This window comes from Pithys albifrons, chromosome 3 (assembly GCF_047495875.1).
Source record: "Pithys albifrons albifrons isolate INPA30051 chromosome 3, PitAlb_v1, whole genome shotgun sequence".
NCBI classification, from domain to species: Eukaryota; Metazoa; Chordata; class Aves; order Passeriformes; family Thamnophilidae; genus Pithys; species Pithys albifrons.
Genome location: NC_092460.1, coordinates 51,637,939 through 51,663,552, shown reverse-complemented (window position 1 = coordinate 51,663,552; position 25,614 = coordinate 51,637,939). Strand labels below are relative to the sequence as shown.

Below are 25,614 nucleotides of genomic sequence, written 5' to 3'. Positions count from 1 at the left end.
CAGTGGATTGTTTCTGTCAAAGTCTCACAAACTACATACAGACAGTGACAGACAGACTCTCCAATCTGCCATCTCCCTTCTACTAGCAGAGAAATAGGAATCGTTCCACCTCTTCACTGGACAGGACCGGACCTCTTGCCAGCCCTGACTTTGCTCAGGATAATTTCAGTCAAATAGTAACTCCTGGAAGGAGAAGGACGGTACTAGGATAATGGTTCATCCATAGTCAGTATCTGGCCTTGCTTGAGTAATTCTGTGGGAAGTGTGATAATACAGGTACACTCAAGTTACTGACAGCTGAAGCTAGAAGTTAGAAGATTGATTTTTAGGTCTGGGAGTTCTCCAGGCTTCTCTGTTATGACTTGTGGGGCAGTGGTAAAGGTAGGCCTGTTTATTGGCTTTTCAGGATCTATGTTTATAGGGTTGGAGGATCCAGACAAGTAGTAAGGGCACTGAGCTGGCCTCAGCATTGTCAGTAGATGTGCATAATTGTAGGCAATCATCCTGGCAGCCTGCTTTTGAGGAAAATTGCATGTCTCATGGTAGGGTGAAATAGCAAGTCGTTACACTCCTGGATGGCAAAAGTATGCCACAGGTTGACTGTCAGGAAAACTTTCAGAGTAGTTAGTTTGTTTGGGTTTGTTGATTAATTTGGAGAGGAGGGGGAAAGCCCTTGTGAGGTAGTCTGAGAGACCGATGTTGAATACCTTTCAATGAGAAAAGGGAAAACAGCACATAGTCTGGGCACATGGCCAAGAACTACAGGATAAGGAGCACTAATAGTCCTAATTTTTATTTACTGTGTTTCCATAGGTCCACACTGGTACAGCTCAAACGCTCTTTATTTATTACTTGCTTTGAATGGCCAAGCCAGAATGTGATTTGTGTTTATGTGCTTCATCTTTTCTAATTAATCTGCCTGAAGCTCTAGCTGAAAGAGACCTTTGGGTGCATTTAATCTGAATGGGTTTTGAAAGATCCCAGATGGTCCCAATAAACAGCAGTGGCCCATTTCTCAGAGCTCCATGACAGGTCTATGTCAAGATTAAACTGGCCTCAGTAGGAAAGATTGGCCTTTTTTATGTAAAAGATTTCTATTATCTATCTATCTATCTATCTATCTATCTATCTATCTATCTATCTATCTATCTATCTATCTATCTATCATATTGTTGGACAGCCAGTCCTTGAAGTGTCAGCAAGACTGAGCTGGCTTTTAAGGGCATTCCTTACCAGTATCTTCTCTGTTTGGGAGTGCAGTTTACTTTCACTTAGCAACAGCAAAAAAATTCTTTTTACTTGCAGACTATAAACTTTGTTGTCAGCATATTTCCATTCTTGGGATTCACTGTCCTTTGGGCATGGCTTATTTTATCTGGTGCTGTGTGTGTGTGTATGTATGTATAATGTCTTTTTTCCCCAGAGGTAAGAAGTCTCCAACCCATAGTGATTCAATCTCCTAAACTTTCTCTAGGCAGAAGGAAATTCCCATTCATGTGTTTGGAGGACAAGTACAGAGGCAGCAAGGGGTTGTGTTGCTGGGAGGGATGAAGGTCTGGTTGTGATTGGGAGTATGTGGATGCTGTTCTTTCAGCGGGTCTTGTGAGAAGCACAATGCCAGTTAACACCGAGGCAGCGTATTCACTCCCCATATGGGCCATTCCCATAGGAGTTGGACTTGATGATCCTTGCGGGTCGCTTCCAACTCAGAGTATTCTGTGAAATATCTGTAATGAATGTGGACATATAAGAAATATCATAATATGCTCTCTAGTGGCTTTCTGTAGCTGTTGACTGTAAATCTTAAAATGGGAAACAGTAAATTTAGGCACAATTTAATAATATTTACTATAATTTACTAATCTTTGTCTCTAAGGAAATCTTGAATTTGTCCAATACGGACTTAATAAGTTTGTGTTTTAATGCAGAGGCCTCCAAACAATTTTGCTCATGCACCCCTATCAGTAAAAATTTTTTGAGTACACCCCCCCAGTATATACACAGACATCTATACATATTAATCATATACATGGTCTACTGGATCAATATGTAACTATAAAACATACACAAAAATATAAACTAAAAAAAGGATGAGATAAGGATTAAATAAACACTATTTTAAAATATTTCTTTTTGTTATTAGTAATACCAAAAGAATTTTTCTTCCTGTACTTGAGATATTATCATAACCTCAGTTTTACTATACATCTTGGAGCCCACAGGTTTAATATACATTAGAAGCCTACAGGTTTACAAAACCATGTTTAACACTTGCTGCAGTAAATATTGACAAAGAGATTTCCCTGGTGTTTATGGCTCCCAGGCTTGGACTGGAGAGCACTTAGGAAAGCACCAGAAGAGACTGAAGAAAAGATGGTTGTATTGATGTCTTTTAACTTACTTATTTTGGGTTTTATAAATGTAAATGGTACTTCTACAATATAAATATTTTTATATCTCTGGAAGTTCAGTTTTGACAGAAATCGTGTTCATACAATGGATATTCATAGCATTGCTTGTCCCTGTGATCTGTTATATTGCTGTAAACAAAAAAAGAGATATATCTTAGGTTAAGATGTAGTAGTTTTGTTGTAAGAACTGCAATGAACTTAAGAATAAGTCATTTGATCTCAGTAATTTAATGATGCATTGTAAAATGGTGGAAGAAAAATTATATTTCATACCAGTATGTGCTATTACACGTTTTTTGAGAATTAACCCTCTCTTCTGTTACAGGAATATGAAGCCTTAACCAAACAACCAACTTGCAATCCAGAGGTTTGGGTGAACCTTGCCTGTACATATTTCTTTCTGGGGATGTACACGCAAGCAGAACAAGCAGCTTTGAAAGGTGAGATGTCTCTGTTGGAAAGGACTACTTACTGACTTGAACACTGAATCTGATTTCCAGAGAAAGTATGCAATGCTTTATTTTCATAGGAATAAAGGATACATATGAGCAAAGTTGTTTGGGGTTGGGTTTTTGTTTGGGGGTTGGGTTTTTAACTTTAACAGGAGAATTATGATGGAGTTTACTTCCTAAAAATACATTGGGCATGTGGAGCAGCTGGAACTGAAAGAAGCATCTGGAAAATTATTCCTCTTAATAATTTCTAAATACAAAACCCAGCATACACCGACTAGCAACAAAAAGTTACTTTTATTTTGGCTGATTCTGTGTGTCTGAGCCAGTGCAGGTGAAGCAAATTAGGCTAGTGAAATTATCAAAAAATAAGCATCTGAGGGAATTCAACATTCTTCCTGATGTGGACAAGAACTCTGTTTACGTAATTTGAGTGACTTAGTGGGTGGTTTTGTGCTTCATAGGTCAGATATTAGGTATCTGATTCTTCTAGGGGTGAAGTTCATTGCAGTCTCATTATTACAGTTCTACTTTTAAAGAGAACTGGGATCATTTAAAGACAAGGAATGGACATTAGATTCCAAGGCAATTTTTACTGCCTAGAACAGTTTTTGTAGTTTTAATTTTGTTGCCCATCACTTTTTATGTATCTTAGTGGTTTATGTTTTTCCCCATAACAATAGTATCTTGGTGCTTTCTAAGTAGAACTAATAGGAGTGATATCTCAGACAACTTTTGACTCTTGCCTTTTTAGAATAAAACCTTTATTGACGTATGGGTTCTCTTCTTTCTTTCACTAGTTTTCTTGACTTGAGCTGAAAATTGAGTTGGGGGAAAATAATATGTACTTTCTTCTGCTGTGAAGCAGTACCTTCCAAAAGGACAGCTTTGTAGTTAAAATCCTCAGAAAGATCATACTGAGCTCAAATCCCACAACTGAAAATGTGTTACTTCCAACTGTAAAAAAATCTCATGCAGAGCTTTGTGATTTGTATTGTTCAAGAGGTGTGCAAGTTTCTAGTAATCACAAATAATTTAATCTTTAATGTACAAAAAATTTGAACTTTGGAGATTGCAATCTAGGACTTGAGGTGAAATCTAAAAATAAATGGGCAATAGAGCTTGATGTGTCACTGTGACCTAAACCATGGAGGAATAAAGCAGCTGCATCCTGTACCAGCTGAAGTCATTGTCATCAGCTTCACATCATGTGAATTGCAGTGATCCATTCTAGAGATGGCATTTACACAGCTGGGCACGCACCTTCATTAACTGTGAGCTGAAAGTGAGGGAAGGTTATTATTTTCATGCCCCTTCAATTAGTTCATGGTAGCCTGGTGAGTGTCAGGGTAGGGAATGCAGTGAGTGGTACTTGGGTGCTGGAGGCAAGCATAGGAATAGTAAGGAGTGCAAGGCACAGGGAGTGTAGCTGAGGGAGGGAACAGAAAACAACTGAGTGCTCACATTAGGTCTATCAGTTCCTGATTTTGTGTAATTGTTTAAGAAGGACAGCATGCCAGTTTTTAGAATGAGGTGCTAATCCTTTCTTGTGAGTACTGTAATACTGATGATTTCTGGCTACTTGAGCTTGGTGGTCAGGAGTTAGAGCTGAATATTTGTAACACTTGTCCTTTCTCCACTGAAAGCTGCCAAGTGTGGTATATTCCCCTTTCAATTCCCATCACTTCAGTCTTTCTTACAGAGTTTCAACCATTTTATTTTTGTTTAAGTCAGATCCTCTTTTGGTGCTTTTTAACATCTTAGGATTGCATCAGTGATAGCTTTTCATAATATATTACTGAGAACTGAGGCCATATCATCTTGTGGTCTCTTCCATGGTATTGCAAAGATCCTAAAGAAGCAAAATATTTAAATATTTGTGATATAAACACAACAGGTGAAGTCTTTAGAAGAACACCATTTATCCAACACTGCATTGAATAGTACTGGAAAAAAATAGGTGGTGTTAATGTTAGGCTGCTTACTACTGCTATTTTAGGATTATTTTGCCTGAATTCTTTTGTACTTTGTGCTGCTTATTGCTCCAGTTAGGCTGAACCCCTGAAACTACCATATTGCTAAAACAAATTAAGGAGAACTAATTTAATTTCATCTATAATTCTAAATTTCTGTAGTAATAGAATCTCTGTGTGAAATGGAACATAAATGTCAACTAGCTGTCTGTAACAGATATTCCACATAAACATGTAAATATCTAGAAATCAAATCAAGTTCCTTCTTGCTACTGTTGCTTTTACTTAAGAAAATTATTGTTACCCATCTGAGGAAAAATATGGAGGATATTTAAAAATTAGAAAATTATTGTTAAAAGCCATGAGTTGATTATTGCATTTGTAGTCCACAATCTTATGTGGATCTTTTGTATTTATTTTATAATAGTTGTGAAGTGTTCTCTTAGTTTGTCATTACTTAATTAAAAGTTCATGGTACAAAGAGGATGGGGAAGTGATTCGGGACAGCCAGCATGGCTTCATCAAGGGCAAGTCCTGCCTCACCAACCTGGTGGCCTTCTATGATGGAGTGACTACATCAGTGGACAAGGGAAGGGCTAAAGATAGCATTTATCTGGACTTCTGTAAAACCTTTGACACGGTCCCCCACAACACCCCTCTCTCTAAATTGCAAAGAGGTGGATTAGATGGGTGGGCTGTTAGGTGGATAAGGAATTGGTTGGATAATCACATCCAGAGAGTTGTGGTCAATGGCTCAGGGTCCCAGTAGGCATCAGTGACCAGTGGTGTCCCTCAGTGGTCCGTATTGGGACCGTTGTTATTTAATGTCCTCATTAGTGACCCAGACAGAGGGACCAAGTGCACCCTCAGCAGCTTTGCAGACACCACCAAGCTGGGCAGGGCAGCTGACACACCTGAAGGACAGGACGGCATCCAGAGGGACCTGGACAAGCTCGAGAAATGGGCCCACCTGGGCTGGGGAAACACCCAGTATCAACACAGGGTGTAGGATGGACAGATGGAGAGCAGCCCTGCAGAGGAGGACTTGGGGGTGCTGGTGGATGAGAGGCTGGACCAGACCTGGCGATGTGGGCTCACAGCCCAGAAAGCCAATTGTACCCTGGGCTGCACCAAGCCCAGCGTGGGCAGCAGGCTGAGGGAGGGGATTCTGCCCCTCCACTCTGCTCTGGTGAGACCCCACCTGCAGTGCTGCATCCAGCTCTGGGGGCCCCAGCAAAGGACATTGACTTGTTGGAGCGAGTCCAGAGGAGGGCCATCAAAATGATTAAAAGAATGGAGCACCTCTCCCACAAGAAAAGGCTGAGAGAATTGGGATGTACAACCTGGAGAACAGGAGGCTTCAGGGAGACCTTATAACACCTTCCAGTACCTAGAGGAGGCTTACAAGAGAGCTGGGAAGGGACTGTTGACAAAGGCATGTAGTAACAGGCCAAGGAGAAATGGCTTTAAATTGAAAGAGAGTAGGTTTAGATTAGACATAAGGAAGAAATTCTTTATTTTGAGGGGACAAGGCCCTGTAACAGGTTGTCCAGAGAAGTTCTGGATGTTCCAACACTAGAAGTGTTCAAGTTGAACGGATCTAGTGGAAGGTGTCCCTGACCATGGCAGGGAGGTCAAAACAAGAAAGAATGAATCTGTATCAAAAGTCATATTAAAAGAATTACTGCAAATATAACTTAAGAAGTAGAGTAAAAAGGCAATAAAGAAAAATCCCTCCTTGAAGGGTTTTCATTACTGTTGTATTTTACCTCCTCTAGGCTTTCTTCCAACTTCTACCAGATATTTCTGGCTTCTCCTTTTTCCCTGCTGTCTGCTTGCATTACAGTTACTAATGTTCCTGGATCTGAGGTGAAGGTAGAGTTACTTCCAAGTCAGCTACTGTTGTTTTGTAGTCATCCCATAGTAAAACTGCCAAGTGATGCTTTGTTTACTCCTTTTGCATCTGTGCTCTCATACGTTGGCTAAACATGTTTTCCATGCTGTGTGATAGCCCATCTCATCTTGAGAGAATGAGCCTGAAAGTATTAATCTTGGTTTAATAAATCATAATAATTGTAACAAGTTACTATTTTTTTAATTATAAAACCTAGTACTCTTATGTTGCACTCTAGGTTCCTGTGCCTTGCAAAGGCCAAAGAGCAGAAACTCAGCCTGGCACCTGACTACTGATCACAGTGTTAGGAGCCTGCAGAGTGCTCTCAGGAGCTGTTGGCTTGCACTGCGTTAAGAAAGACAAGAGAACTAAGTGTTCTTTTAAACCACAAAATGTGCACATAAATGGGGCCACAGTTAAGTCTGTTATGAAAAACAGTCTTTTTAGGATAAATGGAATTTTGCAATTAAATTTAAGATTTGTGTACAGACAGGGTTGTATTGTTGAATCAGCCATTAATGTTGAGGGTTTATGCCATCCCTTCTAATTTTTGATGGAAAAACTTTGCAATTGCTTTGCTTCTTTACAACTCTGCATGTGCAGATCTGAATGTGGTTTAAGTGAACAGAGAACTTCTCATTTTTACAGTCTATAGTGGAAGGAGCAATATTGTACAAAAGCAGAACAGAGATGGGTTAGAAAGAACAATGACATTTCCCAAAGCATGTAATAATGTTTGCCAGGTGTCAGATAGTTGTCACCAGTGAAAATGTGCAGATACAAGTGGGCATAGAAAAGTTACTGGGGTTTTTTTCACTTAGGATTGCGTGTTCACCTACATGCAAAGTCATCTGCTTGCTGCTTGTACTGTATTTCTTGAGTACAGTAGTTATTTTCACTTCATTTTAGCTGTGGTTTCGAACCAGCAGTATCATATATGGAACCTTCAAAGTGCACAAGTAAAAATATCACATATTTAATCTTTAAAAACTACTAACCTTATTTTCTTGTTTTGTTTTTTTTAAAGTATAGTGGAATCTACAGACCAGGAATAATTAATTTGATGATCATTAACTTACTGTGCTTGGGCATGACTGGAATGAAATGTATATATATTGCAAGGAACTGAACATAGCTGACCTGCCCTTTAAGTATTGTGGGAATGGGAACATTTCAGTGAATGTCCTCTGTAAATTTCATGTGATAAAATTCTGAACAGTTGAGCTCTTCAAGTGCATATAAGTGTGACTCTCACTGCTGGACCATGGGGTTTTTTGAACATTTCCCCCATACCCCTTGCATTTTCCCTCCACCAGAGAAACTGTGGGTTTGAGGCACAGAGGGCTCCGTTCGCCCACTGTACTTGGGTGAGCAGGGTGTTCTTTCTCAGGGACAGGATAATAAGGTTTCTTCTGGTCATATTTTCTACAATAAGGTTTCTTCTGGTCATATTTTCTACTGTCAGGATGGAGCCTTCTCAGCCCTGCTTCATTTCTACCAGCTCCTGCTCTGTGTGTTTAAGGTGTGTTCTTTGCCTGTGGTGTGTGAAGTGCTGCTATAGCATATGCATTATTGTCTGCTAAATGGGATTTGTTAATGCTGGATGTATGACCAGCATTGCCTTGCACTCTCACGAGAGGGCACAAATGCCAGATTGTCCATGACTCTATTCCATCATATTTTTACTGTCTGAGGCAACAATATGAAACCCACCAAGAGTCTGAGCTGCCATTTCTAGTGAGCTTAATCTTTTGTTTAAGAATTAGTGAAGAGAACCATCTTCATTCTTATTGTAGCTGTTTAGTGTATTTTAACAAATATTTCACTAGGTGCCTGTCAGTGTCAGTACATAAAAATATACAAAACATTTTTAAGATCCATACAGCTATGATGTTAGCACCTGGAAAGACAGTACTGATCATGACAAAAATTCTAGTGTAGGAGTATCAGTGTGTTTCATAGACGGAAAGAGATATATCCTACCCAGCTACCTCTGTGCTTCAGCACAAGATCAATATAGACCTGGAGTAGGGTCCAGTTTGTTGCTGTGTAGCATTGTCCTCATGATTGTTATAATCCCTAGTACAAAACAGTGCAGTCATTGTCTTGAAAAAGTAGAACAGAAAAAGAAGATTGTGCTTCATTGTAGCATTAATAGATCAGTGACAATAAAATTCTGTAGCTGCAGACAGTAATAAAAGAACAAGCCTAATGTCCCTTAAAAATCATTGTCTCTGATGAGGCAGTTATATCACTTCTTGCTCCAGTGATTGACAGCATCTTTATCCAATATACATAACCAAATTCTTTCTGGAAACTAGTCTGACCTTTTTCATATGTTTGCTTGTCTTTCTCAAAAAATACATTTGGCACTGAGAGAAAAGAAACTGTTGATATGGAATGTTTCTTTATTTCTCTTTCTTGTATCGAGGGGGCTGTATTTTGGGGGGGTTTAAGTGTCTTTTAAGAATTCCAGATAGATAGTACCATATAGTATCTTACGAAGCGGGACATTTTTTCCTCCCTCGATATATCCATGCACATCATCAAAACTCAGATTCCATCTGTTGCCAGTTTTTAGTCATAAGTAACATGGGCTAACCCTCCAGCTTTTGCCAAGAAGTAAATAATAATTTTTGTGTCAGATCAGATGCCAGGTTTACAAAGGCAGCCTGCAGTCATTGGTTGACCAGTGAAACAAGAATTCTTTGTTTTAGGTTCTTGAGGGAGTATTGCTTGCAAGTGACCATTTTCACAGTGAAATTAATGCCACAACCCACTCAAAAGGAAGAAAAAAAAAAGGAAGACCTACTCGAAAGAGGAACATTGGTGTCTTTATCCATAGGACTGTGATTAGACAATATATTATTTTCAGTGTAAATCCCAGAATTTGCCATGCTTGTAGTTTTGGAGTCTTTGATGATCAAATGTTTTGAATTGTGAAGGGTGGTTGTGGTTGAAGTTTCACACAGAAGCCCTTGTGAGGTCCATGTGCAACTATTCTAAATTTTTATATTAAAACATATCAGTTAATGCCTGGGCACATGTGGAGTGAGGAATATGCATTTAAATGAAGGTATTCTCACTTTCTAACTTAGTGGATGAAATATCCATACTATCGTGTCAGTTGCTGCCTATACAATATTGATTGCAGATCAGGAAAACGTTCTGTTCTTTAATAATTAAGCTAATGAGAATTTCCACATGTATCCTAGACTGAAGACCATTTAGCTTCTTAATAACCTGATGCTCTGTTAGAAGTATCTTACAAGATGTGGTTTTGTGAGAATGTTCTCATACTGCCTTTGTATTTTGGGACTTCTCTATTCTAGCAGCTCTCTGAAGATACAATTCACTGTCCTCCGTTTTTCTAGGAATATGGTTAAATAACACAGCTTGGGAAAGAGGAAAGAGGAGATATAATTGCTTTACCTATTAAAGTAGGTGGGCAGACTTGCACTGCCAATCTGATCGGAATGGTCTGGGTTTTGGCATTGGCCAAGTTACTTACTACGTGGAGAAAGAGTAAGAAGTCTGGAAGTCTCTCCCTAAATTGCTTAAAAAAATAAACTCCATCTTCAGGGGAGTGGTGAGGAATAGGGTTTGGTGGTTTGAGCACTCTTTCATGGTTTAGGATGTCAGAAGAATTATAGCCTTGTGTTACAGGCCATTGCTTTGCCTACTCTGCACTTCTTGGCCTTACGAACACAGTAATTCTGCTTTTTGTAAAGATTCCATGTACACCCTTCCTGTGGAACATAGGAGGCCAGCTGGTTTGTCTGAACAGCAGTGAGAGTGCTCGTTAACTGAGAAGGCTAACAAAAATACCGGAAACAAGGGAAAGCTTTTGGGGAGATCGCTTGTAAAAGAAATTAATATCTGTATTGGACAAGGACAGTTGTCGCTTTCGCCTGCACAGGAGTCACACAACATGCCTGAGAGTCTTGTCCAAACACTTCTAGAACTCTGTCAGGTTTGGTGCTGTGACCACTTCCCTGGGGAGCCTGTTACAGTGCCCAGCCACCCTCTGGGTGAAGATCCTCTTTCTAATATCCAGCCCAAACCTCCCCTGACACCATTTCAGGACATTTCCTCAGGTCCTGTCACTGATCACCACAGAGGAGAGATCAGTCCCTGCCCCTTCTCTTCCCCGCACAAGGAAGTTGTAACTGCAGTGAGGTCTCTCCTCAGTCTCCTCTTCTCCAGGCTGAACCGACCAAGTGACCTCAACTGCTCCTCTTACAGCTTATCCCCTTCACCATTTTTGTTGCCCTCTTTTGGACACTCTCTAACAGCTTAATATCTTTCTTAGATTGTGTCACCCAAAACTGCACACAATGTTCAAGGTGAGGCCGTCCCAGTGCAGAGCAGAGCGGGACAATCCCCTCCCTTGCCCAGCTGGCAATGCTGTGCCTGATGCCCCAGGACATGGTTGGCCCTCTTGGCTGCAAGGGCACTACTGACTCATATCCAGCTTTCCATCGAGGTATAATATAATGTGTATACATAACAAAATGGTAGCAGCACTGGGTTTTTCAATACACCAGAAGTTGACAAGATTCCTGGAATTACGAATCACAACTTATTCATATGTGGCACATCACAGAAGGAGCCTTGGTTATGAGTTTCTGTTGCTGCTTTTTATTTTGAAAAGGTGCTGTGTTTATGTATCACAAAAAAGCCCCCAGAGAATTATCCAGAAGTCCCTGCATGGAAGTGATAGTGCAATTCCCAAAAGTTTTAAGGTTCGTGAAAGACAGAGGCCAATGAAAAATCATTTTCAATAGAGACTTCAAAAAAGAAATGGCCAAGGAAAAAGGAAGGAAGAAGTCCCTTTAAGCCACTCGACTTTAGTAGAACCTGCCTGAAGCACAACCTGCAAAGGCTTTCATGGAAAGACTGTACTTGTGCTAGTTAATGAAAGAATATGGGTGCATTCTTGTCTATTGAGACAGAGAGTTAAAAATAGACATCCTGAGTTGTTCTTTACAGCAATACTTACTGAATTTTCCTTTCAGCACCTAAGAGTGGTCTGCAGAACCGTCTGCTCTTTCACCTGGCACAAAAGGTATGATGTGTTTTCTGCACTTGTGCTTTATTTGTTTTCTTTTTAGTGTGGTAATGTGTAATTTTTGCTGGCAACCTGGCAGAATAATTAAAATGTCTGTTGTGGCAGAAGAACAAACGTTTTCCATAACCGTGATCCTGTGTTAAAATGTGGAGGAGAAAGTAAGTGTGAAAACATGATCTCATAGTAGATGCCCTCAGCGTGTTTCTAAGGAAAGTCTTACCTGTACACCTCACATAAGTAATACAACAGGAACTGATGTCATTTTTGATCACAACGAACCTGGAACCTTAATGGAATCAGAAATGTATAAGTCATTATTTTACTTTTTGGGGTTTTATGTGGTTTTTTTGGAAGTGTACCAAGTTTTCCTAAATTACAGCTCTACTATACTTGGGAATTTGACCAAAATGGTGTCTATGTTATTACTGATCCTCCTCAGTAATTCAGTATCCAGGAAGTCATATTGTTAATAGCATGAAATTTACTTTAATTTCAACAGCAATTAAGTGCTTATTTCACTTACCACACATAGCTATCTTCCTTTAAATCAAGTTTTGTACCATCCTGTGTAACATTTAACAAGTATTCTGCTACTGAACACACTGAGTTGAAAGAAAGTAAAAATCTTGAATGTTAGCTTTGATGTCAGATTCTCTTTACTTTAAAGCTCTCTTAATTTAATAGAGAAATCTTAAGCCATTTTTGTAGTGGCTCTGGCATTTACAGATGTCTGTGATGAATTACTCAGGTTCTCTTTATCTATTTAGTCATTTGAAAGAAAGGGTTTTATGAAACTATGAAGCCCGTTGCCTTTAGTTCTGTTAAGCAACTTATCCTGCCTTTTAACTGGAGTATCATTCTGTGATTGACTCAAAGAGAAGGGAAAGAATTGGAAGAAAATTGAGCAGATAGGTGGGAAACAAATACATAAGGTGAGAATTTGTGTGTAAGAGAAATTCGTAATTACTGTTGCACCAGCAAAACCAGCAAAGGGAAGCACTGGAATAAGTGATTTGAGTAGACTGCTTAGGTAAATAGCCTCAACTTTACTACTGCAACACAAATATAATGTGTATGCTTAACTGTGTTCCTTGTTTTTATCGTGTGTTTGTGTGTGTGTGTGTATGTGTGTGTGTGTTATGTGCATTCAGGTATGCTTTGAAAAATAAATCATTTAGTTAAACTGGAATTTTAAGGGACCAGTGAAAGAGAATTTGTTAGTTCTGTAAGAAGTCTTGTGAAAACCAGGGCTTGTGTGTTGGCAAGTCTTACATTTTTCTACTATGCATGAGAAATTAGATTTGGATCTACAAACAGCAAAATTTTTGCTGGCTAAAATAATAACAGTCAAATTTTGTGTTGTGAAATTCTGTTTGTGAAATAATTAATTCAGCTCTTCCCTTCTTATCTGTCAAAGCATGTGACATCTATCTAAATCACACCTTCAAGGAAAATGTGTGCTTAGTTTTATCCTAACCTTTACCCAGTTTCAACTGAACTGCTTCTTTAATGTTTGGCTTTCTCTACGGGTCAAACCAACTTTAAAGTAACAGAGGTTTTCCAGATGTTTGATATTAATCACCTGCTCTTTACCAGCAAGGACAAAATTAATCTAGCTAATTAAAATATCTTTCTTGCTGAACTCTTCTGTGTCACACTCTTTTTAGTTCAGAGACGAAAAGAAACTGATGAGCTTTCACCAGAATCTGCAGGATATCACAGAAGATCAGCTTAGCTTGGCATCCATCCACTACATGCGGTCCCACTACCAAGAGGCAATTGATATCTACAAACGCATTCTGCTGGAGAATCGGTGGGCATCTCTCAGCCTCATTCCAGTGTCTGTGCTGTTGGTGGTATTTAAATTCCATACAGTTGCTTGGTTTCTGAAAGTAGGCATTTTCCACAACTAGTACGTCACTTTCTTGTCACAAAATGTGCACCAGTTGCAGCCCCTTGATTTTGTTCATTGGAAGGTATTTTTGAAAAATGAATGTTTAAAAAGAAGCCTTCTCTCTGTTATTTTCTTTTAGTGTTACTATTGTGTAAATCATTCCAATATCTCTTTTTATTTTGTTACTTGTTTCTTCTGAAATCATATATGGTTATGTCCCTGTGTTTCTTCTCCCCCCACCCCCACCCCCCGTCCCCCCAGTTGCCAGTCTGGTGACCCTTTCTTGAATTACTGACTTCTTCACCTCTTAGCCTTTCTAAGAATGGTTCAGTTCTTGGGTTTTTATGTAAAGTTCCTTGCATTCCTTTAAGTCCTTTTTTATGTATCCCCTATGACACTTGGTGATGGGTTTTCCTATCATGTTCTCCAAATTTTTAATTCGGAATTTAACAAGGAACAAATTAAATTCTTAAGTGGCTGAAAGTATTGTTTAATAAAATAGAGACTGGTATCCCAGAATACAGGTCTCTTTTGGCAGTATCTGCTCTTGAATGTTTCAGAGATATCCATAATAATGTATATAAGTATGTCATGTAATGCTTGGGGAAGAGATTTTAACTTCCCAATCCTGCAGAAGCAATCACTCAAAGCTAAATGAGTAACCTTCGTGACAATTGTCCTTTTATTTACAGATTTCACAAATGCTTGTCTTATTTCTGTGTCTAGTTCTTCTGGCTTGACAGCTTGTAATGGTTAGGATTTTTTAAAATAATTTTCCTTGGTACAAACTTTTATGTACATATTAGATGTATTGTTAAGAAAATCCTGTTCTGCCAGGCCAGATACAATGCTCCTGTTCTGTGCATTGCCACCATTTCCCAGATTTGTAAACAAAAGTTTTGTAGGTAATTCCTAAAAAACGCAGTAGCTGCTTTGGAAAAAAATAATGTGGATCTTGATCTGTGCAGTCATAGCAAACTAGAGAAGCTCTAAGCATTCCTCAGAAACCCAAAGTTTTAATGTGCTTGTAAAATATGTATAGACATGTGAGAACTTTATTGCTGATTTTAATGCTCTGTAGTGAGAAATGTTAAACTACCTGGTGGGACTTAAATGTTCTCTTTAATCCCCTTTCCTGCAGGGAATACCTGGCTCTGAATGTGTATGTGGCCCTGTGCTATTACAAACTGGATTACTATGATATATCACAGGAAGTGCTGGCTGTTTATCTTCAGCAAGTTCCCGACAGCACCATTGCTCTTAACCTTAAGGCCTGTAACCATTTCCGACTTTACAATGGGAAGGCTGCTGAGGTATCTGTTGGACAGACCTTCAATTCACCTTTATTTTTAGTTTAAGATTCTATACATATTTCTTTTCTTTGTTATGTGTCTTAATCAGTAATGTTGATAATGGCCTTTATCTTGCCGTTGTGTCCTTCTTTCAAGAATGCCACCTACTTCAGTTTCCCTGGCATTAACCCATCTGTCCACATGTGTGCACAGTGGTCTTACCGTTTCCCCAGTTCACTTTTGATCTTCTGTTTATACATATTATCCAGTTTCTAAAATCATCACATAGAAGTGGGAAAGCAAAATCTTCCAGTGCCCCAGCACTGATGGAGATATTCTGTCAGCTTTGGAGCTCAGTTGAAGCTCCACTTCTACTTCAGGGCTTTTTTGGTTTTGTGTTAAAATTTTGGAATGTGTGTAATTCCAGGCAGAGCTCAAGAACTTGACGGACAGTGCCTCATCGTCTTTTGAGTTTGGCAAGGAGCTCATTAAGCACAATCTGGTAAGTAATGCATTTCTGGGATTTAATATGAACAGCACTCATTTGTAGAGCTTTTCCTGATGGTTCATAAAATGGAATATTTTGGTAATTGCAGACCTAATTGAATCTTTGCTGCCATGTAAGTCCCATTCAAAGAATCCTACCTGTGTAATGAGTGTGCCATCAAGTGTATTAATTTTTTCTCTGACAGTTTGAGGCAGTCAAGAAAAATAGTAATGCTGTTGTTTATAGACCTGAAGGCGTATTAGAATAATGTCTGTTGTGTAAGAATGCCTTTGCAAAATACTTTGTAGAGCCCAGTCAATAAGGACACTGTAGAAACAAGTCAGAATGTATGACCCTGAACTCTTCGTTTAGGATCACAAAAACGTGAGTGGAATTAAGATAACCAGTGAAAATGGCCTCCATCTGAGAAGTACTAAACAAGGAGCTCTAGGGAAAAAGCTACTGATAAAAGCCAAAATACTTGTGTGATCTGCAGTAAAAGAGTCACTAATCACCAGTTATTTTCCCCTTCAGTGGTATTATTACTTTGATGAACAACTGGTAGCAGTAGATTGCTCGTATTTAATGATGGGCAGTTGCTTGCCTTGTGATTTTTCATAACAAGCTAACACTTCCCCCAGAGTTAAAACTGTTTTCAAACTGGACATTTGTAGGTTAACATTGTTTATTTTGTGTGTTGATCTTTTTGCCAGTGGTTTATTGAATAAGCAGGCTAGATTTTGTTGGAGGAACTGTCATGTGAAATTGAAGTATAATCAACTGCTTATGATCATTTTAGAATCTTTCTAAATAAATGCAGAGTCATTAGTCTAATTTTTGCATTGAAAGCATCATAAGCAAATTGTAATTTTCTTTGTGGTCCCTTCACTCTTGTCTCAGACAAAATTATTCTTTTACATCTTTGGTGTATAATGTATCACTGTTTTGAGCTGCTAAAAGCTGAAATAAATTAATCTTTACTGATGGATCAAATACTTTATATTCTTCAGAATAAAGGTTGTCACACTTGGTTATTCTATAGCTATATTAAAGCAGGGATTATGCTAATGCCAAAGCCACTGACCTTTTCCTACTGTTAATATAGGAATTTAAGAATTAATTTCCTTGAATTAAGGTATTGTAGAAAAGATTTTGATATATGGTTATCATTATGCTGCTTTTCTCTGCAGGTGGTTTTCCGAGGAGGAGAAGGGGCTTTGCAGGTCCTGCCTCCTCTGGTTGATGTTATTCCTGAGGCAAGACTGAATCTTGTGATTTACTATCTCCGGCAAGGTAACTACACCTTCCTCTGGCTTTTTCATACTTCAGGGATGACATTCATTCATCTTATCTCAACTGAGTATTCAATGAAATACTTTTTTCATTGCAGGAAAGTGTAATGTATTTCATTTTCTGTTCCTCTGGAAAATAGTAAAGTAAGAGTTCCCATGGCTTGCAGAGAGGGGCTTTAACTGCATGCAGTCAAATAAACCTACTTCCCCAGAGTATTGAGGGTTCTTGGGTTGCAGGAGACGGCTTTGGGCATGGTGGTGTTTATGTGTTTCTGGTGAGATGACCTCTCCTCTGCCTGAATGCGTGAGAAGGGTAGGCATATGTGCTGAGAAGGCAAGGACAACCATTTCTGTAAATACAGCACAAACAGGATCTGAGCCAAAGGGACTGTGAGCAAGGCTACGGTTTGTAAACAAGACATTGCATTAAAAATCTACTTTCCAACTCCTAAAGAATGCAAGTGGATAGCCAGAATCACCTGGAAAGGATTTTCCACTAGTATTTCACCTTCACTTGCCAGCTTCTTCGAATTTTATGGGGTTTTCAGAGCCATTCCTGTTCTCCCATTGTGTTCTTTTATTCAACAGTGGGTTGATTGGCTGTGTGACTCAAGCCAGGTGCAGTTAGGTCATGTTGCTTAGAGCCTTGTCCAGACAAGCATCTAGTCAGAACTTCCTCTGTTCTGCCTTGTGTCTGCTGCCTTTCATCGCACTCTGTGGAACCTGTCTCCCATCTTGTCTGTACCCTCCCATTGGTTAGTTGGAGTCAGTGATAAGGTCTCACTTGAGCCTTCTCTTTTTGCTAAGCAAATGCAGTTCTCTCAGTTTCTCCTCAGCCCACTTCCTGCCTTGGGAGCCCTTGCATGGGCTCACTCCAGTATTTGAATGTCTGTCTTGATTGACAGATCCCAAAACTGGACATAACACTCCAGGTGCAATCTCACAAGTGTCAAATAGAGAATTCCTTCCCTTGCCCTGATGGCTACATTCATGCTACTGTGACCCAGTGTACAGTTGGCTTCCTTTGCTGCGAGGCTGTACTGTCTGCCAGGTTGTCTTTTAGCCAGTCAGCTCCCTACCTGACTTGTTCCTCAGGCGTGTTTCTAACCCAGCAAGATGCAGGACTTGCATTTTGCCTCCACTTAGGAGATTTCTTTCTTTCAGCCCATTTTTTCAGCCTGCTGAGCTGCTTTTCCATAGCTGGGAGCTTTCTTCACAATCTTTTATCATTTTCAGACTTGCTGAGAGTACTCTGTCCTATCATCTGGATCATTAATACTAATAAGACATTCAACAGTGGCAGTCCCTGGGGGATTCCATTAGTAATGATCCACATGATGGATTTTGTCACTTGGTAGTCTAGCCAGTTTTTTATAGGCTTACTTAGCCAATTCTCTCTTTCAAGCTGGTATGAGAGACTGTGTCAAAGACCTTGCTAAAGTCAGGGAGGTATACAGCATCCATTGCTGTCCCCTTATCCCTGCAACCATACAACATTGGGTTAGTCAGTGCACTTTAGCATTAGTAAATCTATGCTTGCTGTTTGTAGCCACCTTTCTGTCCGGTATAATTGTTGCCAATTTCACTATAGGTAATATTGGTATTACTACCAATGACCTTGCCCAATAATATTGTTAAAATTAGTACCTATGTTTCAAATCAACTTCTACTTACATGGAAACAAAGTGTATCTTGTGCATCACTTAAAAATCAGTCTTGTTTACTCATTTTGCTGTTAACTTTGCAGTACTTTTCATTAGTTAGGTTCTGCACTTCACTTTGGTATACAAGTTACTTGAATACCGACAAAGAAGGTCAAGGGAAATTAGGATTAAAACCTCTTTCTTGGTTTGGCTAAGTTTCCATTTTTAAGTCTTGCTAGGGTAACAGCACTGGTTAGGAATGTGAGAAATCAGTACTTCTAACGACTACAGCTGTCTCTCCAAAATTTAAGAGGTCTCTGATAAAGGTTGTGTTAATACATGCTCTGCACTGAAATGACTGAGGCAAAAACATCCATCCCATTTTTTTCAACTCTTCTGAGCAGTGACTTTTAGCAAGGTTTGGGGCCTGTTGGTATCCCATCTATAATCTGCTCCCATGAGATTTGCTAGAGGCTTCTCTTGGAGCCTGAGAGCATAGTTCTGTGTTGATGGTCTACACTGATGAAAATAAGGTCTGCTGCTTTTTTTTTTTTTTTTGGTGGTCTGAACTAGACAAAAATGTCAAAAAACCCCCAAACCCAACAATTTCTATTAAAAAAATTGATTACTATTGGGAGCCTAGCAGCTCCAATGCATATTGCCTTAAGTGGCTGAATGGATGGTATGTACTAGTGCATAAAAGTCTTATTTGGTAAGGCTTGTTTTGTGGGCAGCGGGTATAATTCTGTATTAAGAAAATTTCCTAGTAAAAGAGCATCTTCACTAACTTGGTTTACAGACTCAACCATGGTGCCAACATCTTGTTTTGGTTTAGGTAAAGTTTAGGATCTTTTCAGTTCATGTAATTCATGTGTGGGAAGGAAATTGTTTGATTTCAAACTTCACATCTAAACTTCTATGCTAGTAGTGCTTTTTCCTTGTTAGAATTAGGATCAGGTAAGAGCTGCTGGACAGGTACTGAAATATTGGTAAGGAAAAGATGGAAGTTTCCCTACAGCATCATGTTACCCTATCCTCCTTGAGGGGTAAATAAATAAGAGAAAAGAAAATACAGGAAGATGATGGATTTATTATTTTGACCTTGTGCAATTGAGAAGACAGGCACTGGGCTATGAACAAGGGGGCCAAATCGTCTCTCCTAGGAAAACTGTAATAATAAAGAAGCTATTACTCACTCCATGTTTGTTATTTAAGTTCTAGAAAACCATCACCATTCTGATAGAAATTCACAATGATTTATAGTTACCTTTCTTCTCCTGTCTAAATGGTTTATTTCTTAGTCTATAACTATTGGGGGATGTTGTAGAGGATGAGTGACTTGTTCTAATACACTGTGCTGTGAGTTGTCATGCATTCTGATGTCTGGCATTTCAGATGACGTGCAGGAGGCTTATAACCTGATTAAGGATCTGGAACCTACAGCTCCACAGGTAATTGGAAACTGGTGTCATGGCACGTAAAGACAGAGGTTATAAATTGATATGAAACCTGCCACAACAAAACTGGTATCCTGAGGACGGCTTGCCCCATTCCCACTCTTAAAACTTCTGTGTTTTCCATCCCTTCATCAACAATAGATTTAATGTGCATGCATAAAGTATCATATATGTGTATAAATGAGTCCCTAACCTGTTTGTTACTGTACCACCTAGGGTCAACTAATAATACAGCTCTCTTGTGTGCAGCCTTGATTTTGGGGAGCTGACCATTAGTGCATAGCTAAAAACCCTCTTCCAACTACAGCTACTTGTCCATTCTTCCCTGGTGATGGTTACCATCCCTCAGATCTGCTAGCTCAGATACTCATATGGTTTGTCCTGAAGCCATTTCAATAAAGATGAGCTAAGTTAAATTAAACAGTTTAAATAAATGTTTTTTTCTAATCCCATCACACTTTGGCTGCCATGAGTGAAAACTGCAGTGTCCCTTGGCTGCTGCTGTAATTTTGTTTTGTGGCTGTTCCAGCAGTGTTAGTCTCTGATTTATTCCTCTTTGCAATTTATTTTCCAAAGGTCACATAGCTGTGCATGAAAGGGATCTTTCATGAGTCTGTGTGAGGAATTAGATGGAGGGAGGGAAAAGGAAAACCTCAAGAACAGAGATCTGGTGATTTTGTGCTGAGAAGGGTCTTCTGATGTTGCTTTACACTTCTTGAATTTTTCAGTATTTGAACAGTTTTGTGCAGCTATTGGTCCCTTAGCCTCTGTTTTCCCCATATACATGTCCAATAATTCTTTCATTTTGAAATGAAGGTCTTTATGCTTTTTTTTTTCCTTTTTTGCTTACACTTGTAAGGAACTCCCTGTTAAGACTTGCAAACCTACTTGTATAACCTCCTTGAGTATTTATCAAATTCTTCATCACAATGCCCGTAGGATAATAATTTGGCATCTGTAAGAGAGTTGGTGTGCTAAAATGGTCTCTAGTACACTAGTACTCTCAGATTATTTCCTTGCATTCCATTGGTCTGTGTAGATGTCTCTTTCTTTTTCTGTTTACCTCTGTGACAGGGCTGTCCAGGTTTATCAGGAGCACCTATTAAAACAAGTTTATAGCTATAACTCATTAAGATTTGGATAAGGCAAAAGAGTCTGTTACAGGCTGAGAAAATCTTACTCAGCAAGAATGTCAGTGGTTGTGGTTAACCAATGCGCATATTTGAAATGGGATCTGTGCTTTAGTATAACAATATTGTACTTATTGGCCATATGATGGTGAAGAGGGCAGGAAAGGATGTTACCATGTTCCTTCTGTTGCATTGTCTTTGACCATAAGACTTATCAGACAACACATACAACAATACATGTGCATCACATGTATTTAGTAGAAGTGACTACCTAGCAAGTAGAATGTTGGGGGGCTAAATTAGTACTACTGTAATTAAGCATCATCATAGTAACCAGCTACCTACTAAACTGAGTTGGGATACAGTTGAATTTATGAAGAAAATAATGTACATGTAGGCTTTTATGTGTCTTCTGAAATCTTCACCTTGTCTTCTCTGATCCTTTTTACAATTTTTTTCAGGAGTACATCCTCAAAGGAGTGGTAAATGCAGCACTTGGACAAGAAGTTGGCTCAGTAAGTGAAGCCCTTGAAGTTCTTCAGGTTCTCCAACAACAGAATGAGAACAGATCTGTAGGGACTGGATTGGACTGAACAAGGCAGTCATTTCACATTTAGACTGTAGGGTCTCTGAGTCTCAACCTCCTTCCACACAGCGGTCAGTCCAGAATGAGTGAAATGCGAACTTCCATTGCTGGTCTTGACACAAAATTAAGCTGAATTTGGCTTCTCTATCCTGTTTCCAAAAAACCTGTTTGCTTTCTACAGCGTTCTTGTGTAAGTGGACACATAGTGGTACATTTGCCTTTTCTGTTTTTCCCTCAGCCTTGGTTTGTCTATTAGTTGCTCCTCATCTGTTCCTCAGAGTATATTTTCTTTGTGTATTGTAGCATCAACTCTGGACTTCATCTTGTATTTATTTTTTTCTTTCCTCTTCCAGAGAGATCATCTGAAAATTGCTCAGCAGTTCTTCCAGTTGGTGGGGGAATCAGCCAGCGAATGTAGTATGTTTGAACTATTCTTTCTCCATTATGTAAACCACCTTAAAATATCCAAATATATAATATCATATCTTTGTCTGTCTGCTAATTGTAAGCAGGACTATTGCTAGGCATTTTGTTCCTATAGAATGAATATCAGGAAGTCTAAATTATAGTCTAAAACAAATTTGCAAGTTTAAATTAGAAGGCTCAATTGATTCCAAACCTTACTGTATGACTTTGGCTGGAAAAGAGACTACACATCAAACTGCAAGTCTTCACTGATAGTCTGTGGCAGCTTCCTTTTGACTAATAATCCCCAGTATAGAAACAGAAGACAACAGCCTGATTAATTAGATGAAACGTGTGGCTGAAACCTCACAGGTACAGAGACTCTCAGGTACAAATCTAGGACCACTAGTGAAAGCTTATCAACTACAGAGAGTCCTAGCATGGAGTACGCACTGCAACTGAGGGTGACAAAAACGTAAAGAGGAATTTGGCTACAGGCAACTAGGACTAACTCCTTGTTTGAATCAGAAAAAAAGCATGATAAAATCCAACCAAAAAATATCACCATATTTTCAATATTTCCTTTTAATTCAATAATAGACCAAACCAAGACCTTATCTTCCCTTCCCTTTGTCAAAGCCAAAAATCCCAAATAAAAATAGCCAGTAGTTATAACACAGAAATTCAGATGAAATAGGGCTTCCCAGTTTCCTTTGTAGGCATTGTCACCTAAACTGTTAGTTTAGGTGGGTGTCTTGTGCATGTTTATGGTGCAGATAGCTCATGGTCCTCAGAGACAGAATGCTGTCTCCTGTGTCCATGGTGACTAACGAGAAGGAGCTCAAGAGAGCAGCAGCACTGATGAAACTTTCAGAAACACTGTTGAGCCGTTCTGTTCTGTTCACCTTGCAGCCCTGGTACTGCTGAGGTCATGCAGCAGAGAGCTTCATGTTGGAACACTGGAAGGGTTTCCATAGTTGAGATGTCCCTGACTCACTCCTTTTGCATTGAGGCTGTCCCTTTGGAGTTGGGATCCCAGATAACAGGAAGGAGCAATATGAGCTATAGTAGTGAAGGACTAGATTAGTGGGAATATAGTTAACTAGGTTTGTGATGCCAGTAAAATCACAATGTGACTGATAGTGGTGGTAGACTTAATGCCTGTAACAGTCATGCAGGTGTAATCAGTGACCATAGCACACATGGATAAAAATAATACAGAGATAGTCTGAGAAAAGATATCCTGAAAGGATTTATAGTAAAGATATAGCCCAAAACCAATATTTAAATTGTTAGGAAGACAAAAGTCTGAATTTCACTGTGAAATATTTTAAAACCCATATGCAAAATAAGATAGAAAAGCTGAGACTTCAACCTTGCTAAGGTTGAGGGAGAGGAAAATGGCAACAGAAATGTAGTACAATTAGGAAGGTGGATTAATTGAAAAAAATAAGCCTATGGGAAGGATTGGTTCCAATTAGCAGCAAAAAGAAACATCAGTACACGAGCATCTTATCCTCTTGGTACTTTCATGTAAAAATGCTTTGTCATCTTCTTAAAAACTTATGGGTGAAAACTGCTATACAGACAAGCACACAGTTCAAGGTATCTCCTTTAAAGGCAAAAGAGTGTGAGGGGGTGTTTTTTTATCCTGAAATGAAGGACCAGTGGAGATCAACATACTGTAGACTGGAAATAGAAGAAGCAAACAGAATCACAGAATATGCGGAGTTGGAAGGAACCCACAAGGATCATCAAGTCCAACTCTTAGGCCTGCACAGAACCATCCCCAAGAGTCACATGATGTGCCTGAGAATATCATCCAAATTCTTCTTGAACTCTGTCAGACTTGGTGCTGTGACCACTTCCCTGGGGAGCCTGTTCCAGTGCCCAGCCACCCTCTGGGTGAAGAACTTCTTTCTAATATCCAACCTAAACCTCCCCTGACACAACTTCAGGCCATTCCCTTGGATCCTGTCACTGGTCACCACAGAAAAGAGATCAGTGCCTGTCCTTCCCCTCACAAGGAAGTTGTAACTTCAATGAGGTCTCCCCTCAGTCTCCTCTTCTCCAGGCTGAACAGACCAAGTGCCTTCAGCCACTCCTCATATGGCTTTCCTTCAAGGCCTTACACCATCTTCATTGCCCTCCTTTGGACACCCTCTAATAGCTTAGTATCTTTCTTAGATTGCTGTGCCCCCAGCTGCACACAATGTTCAAGGTGAGGCCGCCCCAGTGCAGAGCAGAGCAGGACAATCCCCTTTCTCTCCCAGCTGGCAGTGCTTTGCCTGATGCCCCCCATGGTTGGTCCTCCTGGCTGCCAGGGGCTGCTGACTCATATCCAGCTTCCCATCGACCAGGGCCCCCAGGTCCCTTTCCATGGCACTGCTTTCCAGATCTCATTTCCCAGTCTGTCCATACATCCGGGGTGCCCCATCCCAGATACAGAATACAGCACTTTCCATTGTTGAACTTCATATGGCTGGTGATTTCTCAGTCCTAATTTGTTCAGGTCTCTCTTCAGGGCCTCCCTGCCTTCGAGGGAGTCAACAGCTCCTCCCAGTTTTGTGTCATCTGCAACCTTGCTTAGTGTCCCTTCCAGTCCTGCATCCAAGTCATTTAGGAAGATGTTGAAGAGCACTTGGCCTAAGATGGAGCCCTGTGGAACCCCACTAGTGACAGGTCACCAGTCTGATGTTACCTCATCCACTGTTACCCTCTGTGCTCAACCCATAATTGAGTACCCACCCTGTGGTGTGTTTATCCAGCTGTGTGCTGGACATTTTGTCCAACAGGATCCTGGGAGAGACAGTATCAAAAGCTTTGCTGAAATCCAAAAAGGTTACATCAACTGGCTTCCCTTGATTAACTAGGTGGGTTACCTTGTCATAAAAGGAAATGAGGTTCTGTAAGCAGAACTTTCCTCTCATGAAGCCGTGCTGGCTGTGTTGAGTGACTGCATTGTCTTTCAGGTGTTTTTCAATGATTCCCAGAATAATCTTTTCCATGACTTTACCAGGCATTAAAGTGAGACTGGCAGGCCTGTCGTTGCTGGGGTCCTCTATCTTGCCCACTTCCATTTAGGTAGGATATAACAAAACCCAAACACATAAAGCCCAAATATGTGTTTTTATACAAATACTAGATGTTTTAAAAGAGGATTAATAAAGTAGAACAGCTGGTTTTAGAAGAGGAAGATCAAAACCTAAAATCATTTTTTTAATGTGATAGGAGGAAGGTAAAATGTAGGCTATTGTTCTGATTTCATGTACAATGGGAATTATAAGTAGATGGTGCCAGTGTAGAAATGGCTCTAAACATTATAGAAACCTCTCAAAATAAATACCTTTTCTGTATCACTGAATACTGTATACTGTTTTAAAATATATGTTTAGATAGGCAACTTGCCATACTGAGGCCAAATTATTCACCAGCCAGCCTGGATGAGTTTAGAGCTTTTATATAGAAAGATAATTAAATAATAGTTGGAGGCTTCTCTGCTGTTGATATTGACCTAATGAATGCAATGACATGGCATGATAAACAGCATGAACTTTTAAATGCTGGTTCCATCTTTCTTAGAGAAGGCACAGGTGAACAGGTAACTCTGAAGCCATACAGAGATTA

At 39.6% G+C, this 25,614-nt stretch overlaps 1 protein-coding gene across 3 annotated transcripts in view; it reads left to right on the top strand.

The window, feature by feature from the left end:
• Positions 1-25,614, top strand: part of IFT56 (intraflagellar transport 56) — a 61,088-nt gene that overhangs the window by 4,750 nt on the left and 30,724 nt on the right. For all 3 annotated transcript variants that reach the window (XR_011697470.1, XM_071551922.1, XM_071551920.1), the window contains exons 4-12: positions 2,737-2,851; positions 11,749-11,798; positions 13,469-13,614; positions 14,837-15,008; positions 15,415-15,489; positions 16,665-16,767; positions 19,805-19,860; positions 21,458-21,511; positions 21,936-21,999. Coding sequence is in view for 2 of the 3 variants with exons in the window: in XM_071551922.1 (XP_071408023.1) it covers positions 2,737-2,851; positions 11,749-11,798; positions 13,469-13,614; positions 14,837-15,008; positions 15,415-15,489; positions 16,665-16,767; positions 19,805-19,860; positions 21,458-21,511; positions 21,936-21,999 (835 nt within the window). In the remaining variant the exon portion in view is untranslated. The remainder of the gene's footprint in view (positions 1-2,736; positions 2,852-11,748; positions 11,799-13,468; positions 13,615-14,836; positions 15,009-15,414; positions 15,490-16,664; positions 16,768-19,804; positions 19,861-21,457; positions 21,512-21,935; positions 22,000-25,614) is intronic.